General features: G+C 31.4%; 2 protein-coding genes across 3 annotated transcripts in view; one reads left to right on the top strand and one right to left on the bottom strand.

Annotated features, from left to right (window-relative positions):
• LOC111703553 (zinc finger and BTB domain-containing protein 17) overlaps window positions 1-12,822 on the top strand; it is a 31,501-nt gene that overhangs the window by 904 nt on the left and 17,775 nt on the right. The window lies entirely within an intron of this gene.
• Window positions 1,912-10,078, bottom strand: LOC111703555 (neuronal calcium sensor 2). 2 transcript variants are annotated; one of them, XM_023475525.1, is made up of 10 exons: window positions 10,014-10,078; window positions 8,560-8,649; window positions 7,063-7,134; window positions 5,526-5,591; window positions 5,079-5,130; window positions 4,440-4,483; window positions 3,705-3,768; window positions 3,103-3,165; window positions 2,797-2,871; window positions 1,912-2,527 (listed from the first exon to the last, which is right to left on the bottom strand). In XM_023475525.1, the coding sequence occupies exons 1-10, from the start codon at window positions 10,031-10,033 to the stop codon at window positions 2,459-2,461; spliced, it is 615 nt and encodes a 204-aa protein (XP_023331293.1). In that variant the 5' UTR covers window positions 10,034-10,078; the 3' UTR covers window positions 1,912-2,458. The 2 variants fall into 2 exon arrangements, with proteins under 2 accessions (XP_023331293.1, XP_023331294.1); XM_023475526.1 differs by lacking the exons at window positions 8,560-8,649; window positions 10,014-10,078 and adding an exon at window positions 7,435-7,620.

The following is a 12,822-nucleotide window of genomic DNA, read 5'->3' as shown; positions in this document are numbered from 1 at the left end:
TTCTCCTAAGGGGTCAATGTTGTCTTATTACATCTAGGAAATATATATCCTTGTGTATTCAGGGATATGTTTCTGGGATCCTCCTAGTGGGTCAATGTTGTCATATTACATCTGGAAAATATGTACCTTGTGTATTCAGGGACATATGTTTCTGGGATCCTCCTAGTTGGTCAATGTTGTGTTAGTACAAATAGGAAATATATGCCCTTGTGTATTCAGGGACAAGTTTCTGGGATACTCCTAGTTGGTCAATGTTGTCTAATTATATATAGGAAATATATATCCTTGTGTATTCAGGGACATGTTTCTGGGATCCTCCTAGTGGGTCAATGTTGTCTAATTATATATAGGAAATATATATCCTTGTGTATTCAGGGACATGTTTCTTGGATCCTCCTAGTAGGTCAATGTTGTCTAATTATATATAGGAAATATATATCCTTGTGTATTCAGGGACATGTTCCTGGGATCCTCCTAGTAGGTCAATGTTGTCTAATTACATCTAGGAAATATATACCCTTGTGTATTCAGGGACATATGTTTCTGGGATCCTCCTAGTGGGTCAATGTTGTCTAATTACATCTAGGAAATATATACCCTTGTGTATTCAGGGACATATGTTTCTGGGATCCTCCTAGTGTGGGTCAATGTTGTCTAATTACATCAAGGAAATATATATCCTTGTGTATTCAGGGATATGTTTCTGGGATCCTCCTAGTAGGTCAATGTTGTCTAATTACATCTAGGAAATCAACAATTAATTAAGTTTAATATCTTAGGAGAAAATGTTTGAAAAGCAAGAAGTAGTTAACCTACCAAAACTAGCACAGCAATTTTATCTGTCATGCCAAAATCAATTTTAACTGTATTTCTGGTTAATCTTGGAGGAGAAAAGTAGTTAAACTAGCTAAGGCTAGATCAATGTCAAAATTGCAACTTAGATTATTTAACCAAAAAGAATTCATAGATTGAAATATCAAAGTTCAACATCAAGGATTGCAAAAATAAAGGAAGTACCAAAATCACAAATTGTGGGAGAACTAGGGCTGGGGACATTTCCACTTTTTCTTGCCGTTCCGTTAATGGTTAGTTCCAACTGTTAAAACAAATATAATTCAGGTAGCTATTAGTTTCAAAGATAAGAAGGGAATGTTAATTTTGTTAATCTTTTTGCAGTTTTAGCAGAAAACCCACTCATTTTGTTTTCGTTTTCAACTGTTTTTTTTTTTTCAAAAACGGCTAATCAGTTTAATTAAGGATTGAAAAAATAGCGGACTCTTCTGTTAATGTTCGAAAACCTCTGTTTTGTTAGTGGAACTTTGCCCAACCCTAATGAGAATTCAGTTCCTTTGGTTTTTGGGGTTTAACAAAAATATAGTAGGAAACTGCAGGAAGTTAAATATAAGGTTTTAAAAAAATCTTTTTTTAAGGTTTTTAAGAACTATCAAACAAAAGAATTATAATTTTTTGTTTGATCTAAACTAGTGGACTAGAGGGTCAGCTTACTCTTCATGATTACTGGGCAGCAGCACTTTCAGATCCTGATCATATAGACAGCTGGTGATTTCAATGACAGAAAAATGCTGAACATTTTTATTGAAAATTGACAAAATTTTATTTCATCTGTACTCTCAGTATTTTAAAGTAAAATGTGCAAACAAATTTTAGAATAATTTAGAAGATAATAATATTTTCAGGGACTCATGCTATTTTGTAAATCATGGAAGCGCATTTTTTGCTGAATTTTTTAATGTTTCAATTATCGATTATCGATTGTTTCAAAAGTTGGTTTATGTTCCAAAATGTGTCCAAGATTTGAATTTGTGACATGTGTAAAAATGGGAAACCTTGTATATTGTTTCGAAATGGTATGGTTTTAATTGAAAATAAACAATTGCTCACAGTTCTAATTTTAGATTAGTAGTAAAAAGTGTTATTTGTATTTCTCGTCATGCATGATAATATGTTGGAGATAGTTTATTTAATTGATTTTTGCACTTGGCACATGAAGAGTCACTAAAATGTTGATCATGATATTTGTGCCCAAATTTGGGACTCAGTGTCAGGTTTGGAACATGATTACACAGTTTGGAACTTTCTTCCCCTGTAATCATAAGCTGATTGTAAATTGATTCTTAATTTGGGTCTAAAATAACACTCACATTTAAACTATACATATGTATAAATGTTTTGTTTTATTACATAGATGTGATACATTTCTTAACAAGAAATCACAGCTATTAATAAAATATGCACACTGCACACATTTGAAAATTGCTAGAGATGTTGATTTTTTTGTTAACTTAAACTTTTAGGTATGATGCAAACTTCTTGATTTCAATCTTCAGCTATTTTAGAAAAAGTTTGGTCAAAATTGTGTAAAACTTAAATAGATAATTTCTCTCCTGAATGTGCAATGTCCATATATACTTAAATATTTTTTATGAGTTAAGAGAAATCAATTCCCGACCATGGAGGTGAAAAGACTGTTCAGTAATGTCATCATTTCTTTATCCTCAGAGCAACCCTGCAAATAGTCACTGTCGTTTTTTAAAATTTACTTTGAGGATCATATTTTAATAGTTAAAGCAATTTTTATCCTAAGAAGGATTCAGCTTATGACACTCTCGTTATACATTGATCACAACACCCATCCTTTTTTGCAGTTGAAATATTTAATATTTTGTCTGTACTTGTGAACAGCATGACCAAAGTGGACTGATCAGGAACAAAAAATAAAAACCTTTTCTCAAAACTGTACCCATTCCCAAAGCTGAAATAAACAATTGAAATTACCCGAACAAATTCATTCTCTGTTAGTTCTCCATCTCCGTTGATATCAATCTTCTCAAATATCTCCTTGGCTCGAATCTAATCATTTCAGAACAGCATTGATCAAACTTATCAGACTTAACTGCAGATTTTGGCCTTTAGGATTAAAGCATAGTATATTTTAATGTTTAACTTAAATCATAGCTTGTCTTGCATATTTTAAAGGTCAAAAGTCCAACAAATTTTCCAAATGCAAACAAGATTATGAATGCTTAGTTATTCAGGGACTAGATATTATTTCACAATAGTGTGTTTTAAACTCTCTTTTACCTTAGGATCGCCACTTGGACGCTGTCCCATTCCCTCAAACATATTGTAAACACATTCCATAACCTAGAACATTGAATCACATTGCCTGGAGTTGTGTGTTTACTTGTACCTGCCCATTTAGTTTACCCAGTAATTGGTTAACCTAGTGTGTTTTATTCAACAGAATTAGGGGGGCGGAACTATAGTGGAATTAGAATTGATGCTTCATTTAAATAGTGTTAAATGTTTAGAATATGTATGCCAAATGTTACATTACAATGTGATCATTTTTGTTCAGGTTAGGAACCATTACTACAATGTTTTAAGATAACTTAACGTTATTTGGTTTGCCGGGAATGGATGAACAAAAACAATTGTAATTTGTTCTGCATCCCTGTAGGCCTGGGCAACTTTCCATTAATAACAGTGAAAGCAGTTAATGCTTTACTTATGCCTAACCCAATCCTACTACATTTTTTATCTTTTAAATTTGAGACCATAAACATTTCATTATAATTGTATTAACATCTAATGAAAGGTATTTGAATTCAGGTTGGGGTAATTATTGGCTTTTACTGGTGTTGATAAAAAGTTGCCCAGGCCTACACCATTCTAAATTCTACCTTCTCCATCTCAGCAAGCTGTACACTCCCAGAATTGTCTTCATCATACAGCTTGAAAGACCACCTGAACCATTTGGAACTTTAAGAAATATTTTAATGGATAAGCATAATTCACATATTTAGAAATCCTTCTCAGATTGCCGTGAGTGATTTCATGAATGTATAATTTTTTCAGTAAGTTTTCTTTAAACATGTTTAAGGGCTGGGCGTTGTCCTCAGGGAACGATCGTTCTTTCGTGGGAACGAACTGAATTTTCAAGAACGATGAAATTGTTCTTTAAAAAAGAACGAACACATAGAACGTGTTCTTAAAAATATTGGAACGATCTATAAAAAAACGAATATGGAACAAAAGGTAATTGGTTGAAAAGAACTGTCTGAAATCGTTCTAAAAGAAACATGTTCTAAATCATCTAGAAATAATAGAAATGGGTGAATATTTTTAATTTACCCATACAATTGTAATTTCTGTCAGTTTGGCGGGATTGGCCAATGACCATGTTACCTCTCTTTACCCAACCTCTCCCCTCGTAACCCATTCCAACCCGTTCCTTGGAACCGTTCTCGGAACCCTTCACGATCAAGAACACAAAGAACGGAACGAAATGGGGATGGAATGATTGGAATAAGAACAAACGAGGAACAAACAATCAAAAAAAAACAGGAACACGCCCAGTACTATAAATGTTTCCCTAGAAGCGGGTAAAAATTATTTTATTAAAATTATTTCTATACCTGAGTCTGTCATCTGGGAGTCTGGCTCCTACCAGGTCAATTGCCTCAACAAATACAAATTGAGAAAAATTAAAAACTTCTTTGCTGATTCTCTCATGAATAAATAGTCTGGAGTGGTGCTAGGTGAAGTTCCGTTGACGAAACGGAAATTTTGAAAAATTAACTGAAGTGTCCGTATCAACCGGCAAAGACTGCTATTTTTTTTATTTGTTAATTAATAAAACTGTTGAAAAAAAACTGTTTAAAATATATTATGTTACGCAGCTAATAATATTGAGCTTGTTAACGAACTGTAACTTATAAAAATAATGGTAAATACTATTAATGAAACAAAAAAGTTAATTCTTAGCTAAACGACTACCTGAATTTTATTAAAAGTTTAAACTAACCGTAGGAAATACATAGTAATAATAGCATGGGTATTATTTTTTAAACGGAGGTTGAGAGTTTTTTAAAATTGAAACTAAAAAACAAAACAATAATAGTATCTTAAATAGTTTTAAACTTTTTACCTCAAAAACAAGATGACCTAAGTTTGCTTTCAAAAGGTGGAAACATCCCTTCCCATGCCCTTTGAATCAAAAACTTGGATCCGGTTAAAGGGTAGAACTTACCATAAATGTGTGCCACTGCCTTTACCTGTTGAAATTCCTTGAAATCCAGGTATCCATTATGATCCCCATCAAGAACACTAATTATAAAAAATATTATTTTTTCATGCATTGTATTGTAGAATGAACGCTGTAACGTCTTCAGAAGTCAGAATATTTGTTTTGTGAATTTTGGGATCACTCATTGATCTAAATCTTAAATGCAGACATATTAATTCAATTCAAGGTCGACTATTTTCAAAAGACAACAAATGAATTAACTTTTGACAATTTATCAAAGGAATTGAGTCTTTGCCACAAACTCAAACTCTCTATATCTTTGCATACTGATAATGTAAACCTTTCATATTTCAAACTAAGATTATTTGATCTAACATAATTCGTTTAGTTTGAACTATCTGAGTTGTACGATATTGGGTTGCAAAGATATAGGGGGAAAAAATGAAGAGTTTGTCTCAATTTGCTGATAAATCACCTGAAGACCATGTCTGACATACTTTTCCCCATCTTGATTTCCGGGAAAAATTCTTCAAATTGATGTCTGAAAAAAATCAGTAAAATTAAAATTCTAAAAGTAAAACAAATCCATAAAAGACTAAACTGCAATAAACAATAAATAAAATTTTTGGCTAATTTTTCCCTCTATTCATTTAGCATTATAATATCTATCTCTCAACTCTAAAGAGATTCTGTTGTTTTAGAATTTATTTGCATGGATATTTATTACATACAAATAACTTTGCAGTCACATCATGCAAAGTATGTTTTATTTTGAAAGTGACCGGCAATGTATTATTAAAACTGTAGTATATTGGAGAAATTTTTAGGATTCATTTGAGACATATAAACGTTTTAATGATGTATAATTACTGAGTTTGAGCGCAAAGTCGACGTTCAAAATCATCCATTGGATGGGTACGTTTTTAGAATCAACTTTTTTTAAATTATTAAATAACGACGACAAAAATGTAACAAAAATTCTACAGTTAACTAATTTGATGTTTAGGAACATATTTCTCATTAGAAATTTGTCAATAGATCAATGTTAGAATCAATTGTATCTTTTTTAACATTATATTGATTTTCTTATTCTTAATTAATTTGTTCGCAGATTTCTTCAAATTCTTTAAATGTCGTCTTTTCATTAAAAATTCAAGGAAATCGACAGAAAATGATTTTGAACATTGAGACATGACACATGAATAAGATTACTTATTTTCTATAATAAGAGTTAATTTTCAATTTTCTTAACCTGTTTCTAAACAACTAATTAGATTAATGTAAAATCTAATTATTAATTAATAATCTAAATAAAACCGATTCTCAAAATCAACGCTCCTAAACATTCCTCCTTCTTGAAAGTATTGTTACCTAAATATTCCTCCTGCTGGAAAGCTGGAAATGTTACCTAAATATTTCTCCTACTGGAAAGTAAGGTTACCTAAATATTCAACCTGCTGGAAAGCTGGAAATGTTACCTAAATATTCAACCTGTTGAAAAGCTGGAAATGTTACCTAAATATTCCTCCTGCTGGAAAGTAATGTTACCTAAATATTCCTCCTGCTGTTACCTAAATATTCCTCCTGCTGGAAAGTAATGTTACCTAAATATTCCTCCTGCTGGAAAGTAATGTTACCTAAATATTCCTCCTGCTGGAAAGTAATGTTACCTAAATATTCCTCCTGCTGGAAAGCTGGAAATGTTACCTAAATATTCAACATGCTGGAAAGCTGGAAATGTTACCTAAATATTCCTCCTGCTGGAAAGTAATGTTACCTAAATATTCCTCCTGCTGGAAAGCTAGAAATGTTACCTAAATATTCCTCCTGCTGTAAAGTAATATTACCTAAATATTCCTCCTGCTGGAAATTAATGTTACCTAAATATTCCTCCTGCTGTAAAGTAATATTACCTAAATATTCCTCCTGCTGGAAATTAATGTTACCTAAATATTCCTCCTGCTGGAAAGTAATGTTACCTAAATATTCCTCCTGCTGGAAAGTAATGTTACCTAAATATTCCTCCTGCTGGAAAGTCCTCTCTGAACCCTATCAGCATCTGAGCTAACTCCTTTTCTTCATATCTTAATACACGCAAACTTTAAAACTTTAAAGGGACTGTGAACGTGATTTTAAGTGACCCTCAATGCAAAGATGGCAATGCCCAATTCACAATGGTACCCTTTAAAACTTTGTCTTATTAAGTATGAATTAGATGTCAATGTTCATAATTTGATAAACTGATCATTTGCTTTTAAACCTAGAAAAATTATAATATCTTCCACATTAATGATCAGATAAAGGTTTCAAGGGTACCGTTGCAAATCGTGCATTGCCATCTTTGCATGGAGGGTCACTTGAATTTATATTTAATTAATTATTACCTTTTTAATACACCACACTTTTTACGAATTTCATTACAATTTGTTGGAGCACCAAACCAAATTTTGTTAGATTGAATTTTTAAAAGTGTACTACTAATATAGCAGTAAACAAGTCTTCAATTTGCTTTCGGGGGTTAGGAATGCCTTGTCGGTTTCCGATTTTTAACTTTTTTTCTTCTAAAAACTCCTTCATGTGTTCCAACTCACTGTAGAAGAGTGTTTTTCCTTTTGCGTTCAAAAAAATGAATAATTTTGATTCTAAGAATGCCCAGATAAGAAACCTTTTTAGTAATTCCTAAAAGCATTAATTGACTAAGGTATATGCTAAAAAGGGGGAGGTGAACGCTAGGAAAGGGGGAGGTGTATGCTAGGAAAGGGGGGTTGAGGTGTATGCTAGGAAAGGGGGGGTGTGTATGCTAGGAAAGGGGGGGGGGATATTCCTTTGTAGACATCCTTGTTACTTGAATTGTTCAAGTTAGAAAAGTATATAACTAGTTTAGCAGAGGTGTATCAGTTAAAACAGTTACATTACAGTGTATAAATCTTGAAAAATTACCCAACCTCTAATTAATAAATTACCCAACCTCTAATGGGTAATTAACTTTGAACTTGGGAAAAATCTTTTACAGAATCAAAAGAATGAAAAATCAAGTACACTATAAGAAAAGTAAAGTACAATATAAGAAAAATGATATAAAATATAAGAAAAATCAAGATAATTGAAGAAAAATTATGCAAAGTCAAGTATATAAGAATTTAAGAAACGTCTAGTAAAATAAAGAAAAATTAAGTGAATAATATGAAAAATCTAGTAAATTATAAGAAAAATCAAGTAAATTATAGGAAAAATCAATCAAAAATAAGAAAATTAACTAAAATATAAGAAATATCAAGTACAATAAAAGAAAAATAATGTAAAATATAAGAAAAATGACGAAAAGTCAAGTAAAATGTAAGAAACGTCTAGTAAAATGAAGAAAAATTTAGTTAATTATAGGAAAAATCAAATAAAAATGAGACAAATCAAGTGAAATATAAGAAGAATCTAGTAAAAAATATAGAAAAATAAAGTGAACTGGAGAAAAACATAGTAAAAGACAAAAATTGAATAAAAATATAGCTTACCCTTTATGACTGATCATCCAGTTCCAATCTGCCCAGGTGAGTCCAGCTTGGTTTAGATCCCATTCGGTTACAACGGGCAAATTCTTCTTTCTAAACAACAACAGCTGAAAACTGAATACCGAGATTAATGTTTGATCTTCTCTTTCTGTAAATCTTAAAGGAAGTGTTCGCGAAAAATGAAAGGGGGTATATATATAGGCTTAATGCGATAAAAAAGCGCTTTTGATCGCTACTAATCTTACTTCTCTCTGATGCGTCTATAAGGAGAAAATTGTTAAAAACGACTCACACCGAAGAACGCAGCGTCCATACAAATTCGGAAAGATGCAACATTCAACTCGGATGGTAAACAAATCATATAATTCCAAACAAATCATTCAGATATTACAAACAGTAGTCATCGATTATTTTTCGACGCATTCGTATATAGTTAATATTTCATAATATTTTTGATTTTGTTTTTTTTAAATAATTTTCGCTGGCGCTGGATTTTGCGAACATTCCTGGAAAATATGAAAATGTCGTCTTCATTATCAAAAATCCTCGAAACAGGAATAAATGTTTTCAAAAGTAACTCTCAGATCATGAAAAATATAAAATATTATGAAATATCAACTATTTACGAAGGCGTCGAAAAATAATCGAAGACTATTGTTTGTAATATCTGAATGATTTTTTAGAATTAAATTGATTTGTTTACGATCCGAGTTGAATGTTCCATCTTTCTGAATTTGTATGGTATGCATGTTTGTATGTTTCGGTATTAGTCGTTTTTTAACAATTTTCTCCTCATAGACGTAACAGATAGAAGTAAGATTAGTAGCGATCAAAAGCGCTTTTTTTATCGCATTAAGCCTATACCCCCTTTCATTTTTCGCGAACACTCGATCCCTATAAGATTATTTTAATCTTTAGTTTGTAACCCAGAAAAGTTACTAAAATCCAACCAATCAGAGTGGATAACGCAGAATTTTGAGCACCTGATCAGAAGCCGGGACATTTGAAATTTTGCGCGACATTTAATTAGAGAAATCTCAGTGTTCGGAATGAATTTGTGTTCATTTTCCTTCTATTTATTTTTTAACTGTTAGTTCATTCTGTAAAATATTAGAATTAGATGCTAGGTTAACGAAACTCAGGTTTTTATACTAACGAAACAGTTCCTTAACAAATGGCAACAGTTGATTTTTAAATCGTTAAATAGCGGAAATAGCCGTTCTTGAAAAAAATCAATTCTAGAAAAAAAGTGTTTCAAAATAACCTTGAGATTCGTCATTATCCTGCTTAAAATTGTATAAAACTTGAAGAAAAATTAAACTTCTAATGTATTTTGGTGTTTTAAATGTCGTTTAACTGGGTTTCCCCCGCATAATTCCCCCCACTTTTTTCCCCCGCCGCTCTTATTTGTTAAATAATTGAATTTTACACAAAAATCATATTATTTTATAACTCACTTTGACATGGTGCACCCCATGCCAGATACCAGAATTTAATGAAACTTAATTGCTACATAATTTCTCTGTAAAAAATGAGAAAAAGGGATAACCAGAAAACTGTGGATGTGAAGACGACACCAAAACAATAATCAAATGTATTCGATGATGTTACAGAGCTAAACTTTTACATAGTAACTTATTAACTAATTTATAAAGTGAAATGAGTCTGTTTACACTGCACAGTTCCTATGTCTTATGTCCATTGGACTTTTTAAAGTCATAACTTGAGTCTAAAAGCCTTCTTTAAATTCCAGCGACTTTTAAACAAACTAAAGATTTTAATCAAATTTCGATGCAATTTCTGGACTTTTAAACAAGAAAAATAGGATTTAAGGTTTGAGCTGACAATAGTTCCTGTGATTGACTGACTGCCTGGTTCAAGGCCTCTAAGACCTCATTTCATGAATAAAGAATTTACCAGCGAAGGAATCTACTTTTAGTTTTAATATTGCTATATATTATTATTATACAGTGAGAACCTAAAAACTCTGGAATAGGAAAACGTTTTTAATAGTAGACGAACAATGAACAAAAGACACTGTTGCACACAGAACTATTTCACTTAAAAAGTGATTTAAGAAATGTCTTCTCAGATATTTGCTCTGCAGTAAAAACATAAAAAAAATCAATGTGTGTTCATATTCCACAGTCACAAGGTTCTCACAATTTTCGCTTTTTCGCGAAATTTCGCTTCAATCTGTTTTGCAAAAAAACGAAATAAGAAATGAGAACATTTCGCGAAAAAAATTTGGAATAAGAAAATGCTAAATTTTTGCGAAAATTCGTCAAAAAAGACAAAATACCGCCTGAAAATCTTAATGATTTTAGCGAAAAACTGTTTGCAAAAATATTTTCGCGAAATTTGTTATCCGTGAAAGTGAAAGTGAAAGTCAATGTAAGAATCAATTATTCCCTTTTCATCCTTATATTGAATTTCTTATTCTTACACTTTTGTTAGCAGATTTCTTCAAATTCTTTTAATGTCGTCTTTTCAATAAAAATTGCAGGAGATCTGCATAACAGCTTCGTGAACAATTAGACATTACAAAAACTGATAACTGTTATTTTAGTTGATAGGAGTTCATTTTATTTTCTCAATCTGTTCTTAAACAACTAATTAGTTTCATGTAGATTTTTTTTACATTTTTGTCGTCGTTATTTAATAATTTAATAAAAATCGAATATCAAAACGTAACCGCCCAAATAGATGATTTTGAACATCGACTTTGCGCTGAAACTCAGTAATTATACATCATTAAAACATTTTATATGTCTTAAATGAATCCTAAAAATTCTCCACAATACTACATTCTCAATTCAACTAACATACATTGTCGGTCACTCCCTTTAAACAAGGCTATCAATTTTAAAGATATCTAAGTATTAGAGCAATGAAATGTTTCCAAAAAAATGGAGAACATTTAAAGTAAGTAGTCAACAAAAACCTAAAACTTTTTTGTGTTAAAGATGTCGCGTTTTACCCATACAATACAAAATTCAGAATACCGATTTTATGTTTATAAAAGATCCATAATAACTAAAAAAAGAATAACATTAGATAATTGAATTTTAGTATTTTAAAATCAGACTTATAAATACATTTTTTGCTGGCTGTAAATAATTGTTATTTCCTTCAGTGGAAAATTGGTAGAGTGGATTAGTAACATGAATTCTATCACTTCCTATATCTTCAATACGTGTAGACATCTTCAATATCTTCGATATTTATATAGGGTGAATGCATGTGAACAAAGTAACTAAGAGACGGTTTACGGGACTGTAAGCGTAATTACAAGTGACCCTTCATGCATAAATTCAGCCTGCTTATAAACAGTCTCAACCATTTTTATGACATGATTGACTTATAAGTGTCGCAACTCCTTGGGCTTAGAGTATAGGCTTAATGCGATAAAAAAGCGCTTTTGATCGCTACTAATCCAAGTTGATTTAACGGTTCTGTCAATATTCCAGAAAGCTATGACTTTCGATCACAATTTCTCCTATTAAACATAATTTTTCAGCCTTCTTTTTTAAATAATTTTTTGCCGGCATATGCGTTTTGAATAAAAAGTATTTAACAAACAAATTCGCAAGTTTAAAGATTGTTAAAATAAAAACCAAAACGCGCATGATTTAAAATAAAAGATACCGAATGCCTCTAACTCTGGTTAGTCCGGGGTAAATCTACTTCTATCTGTTGCGTCTATACGGAGAAAATTGTTAAACTATATACAAATGTGGCAAAAGATAATCGATGACTATAGGTTGTAATATCTGAATGATTTGTTTGAAATTAAATTGATTTTTTACGGTCTTAGTCGTATGTTGCAATTTTCTTAATTTGTATGACACTACGTTTTTCGGTATGAGACGTCTTTAACAATTTTTTTCCTTACAGACGCAACAGATAGAAGTAAGATTAGTAGCGATCAAAAGCATTGTTTTATCGAATTTAGCCTATTGGGGGTATTTTTCGCGAATACTCCCTTTAACGATAGCTATAACTGAGCAATTTTTCTAACAAACGTTTTAATAACAATAGTGTGGCGGCTATGAAAGTCGTCTTTCCTTGAAGAACTTCTCGCGGCAAGGAGAAGAATAGGGGAGTTTCTAGAAGCCACGAGATATATATATTTTTCTAACTTTGTAACTTTATATTTAAAATATAGTTAGTCGTTATCTAAATCCTCGTCTTATTGCTATCCGCCAAATTGGTGACCCCGGACTAGTGAATACGTTTCTTTATAAGTCCAAAGTTAAACCAACC

Source organism: Eurytemora carolleeae, unplaced genomic scaffold (assembly GCF_000591075.1).
Source record: "Eurytemora carolleeae unplaced genomic scaffold, Eaff_2.0 scaffold544, whole genome shotgun sequence".
Lineage (NCBI taxonomy): Eukaryota > Metazoa > Arthropoda > Copepoda > Calanoida > Temoridae > Eurytemora > Eurytemora carolleeae.
The sequence above is the reverse complement of the archived record's forward strand: the minus strand, read 5'-3'. Positions and strand labels throughout refer to the sequence as shown.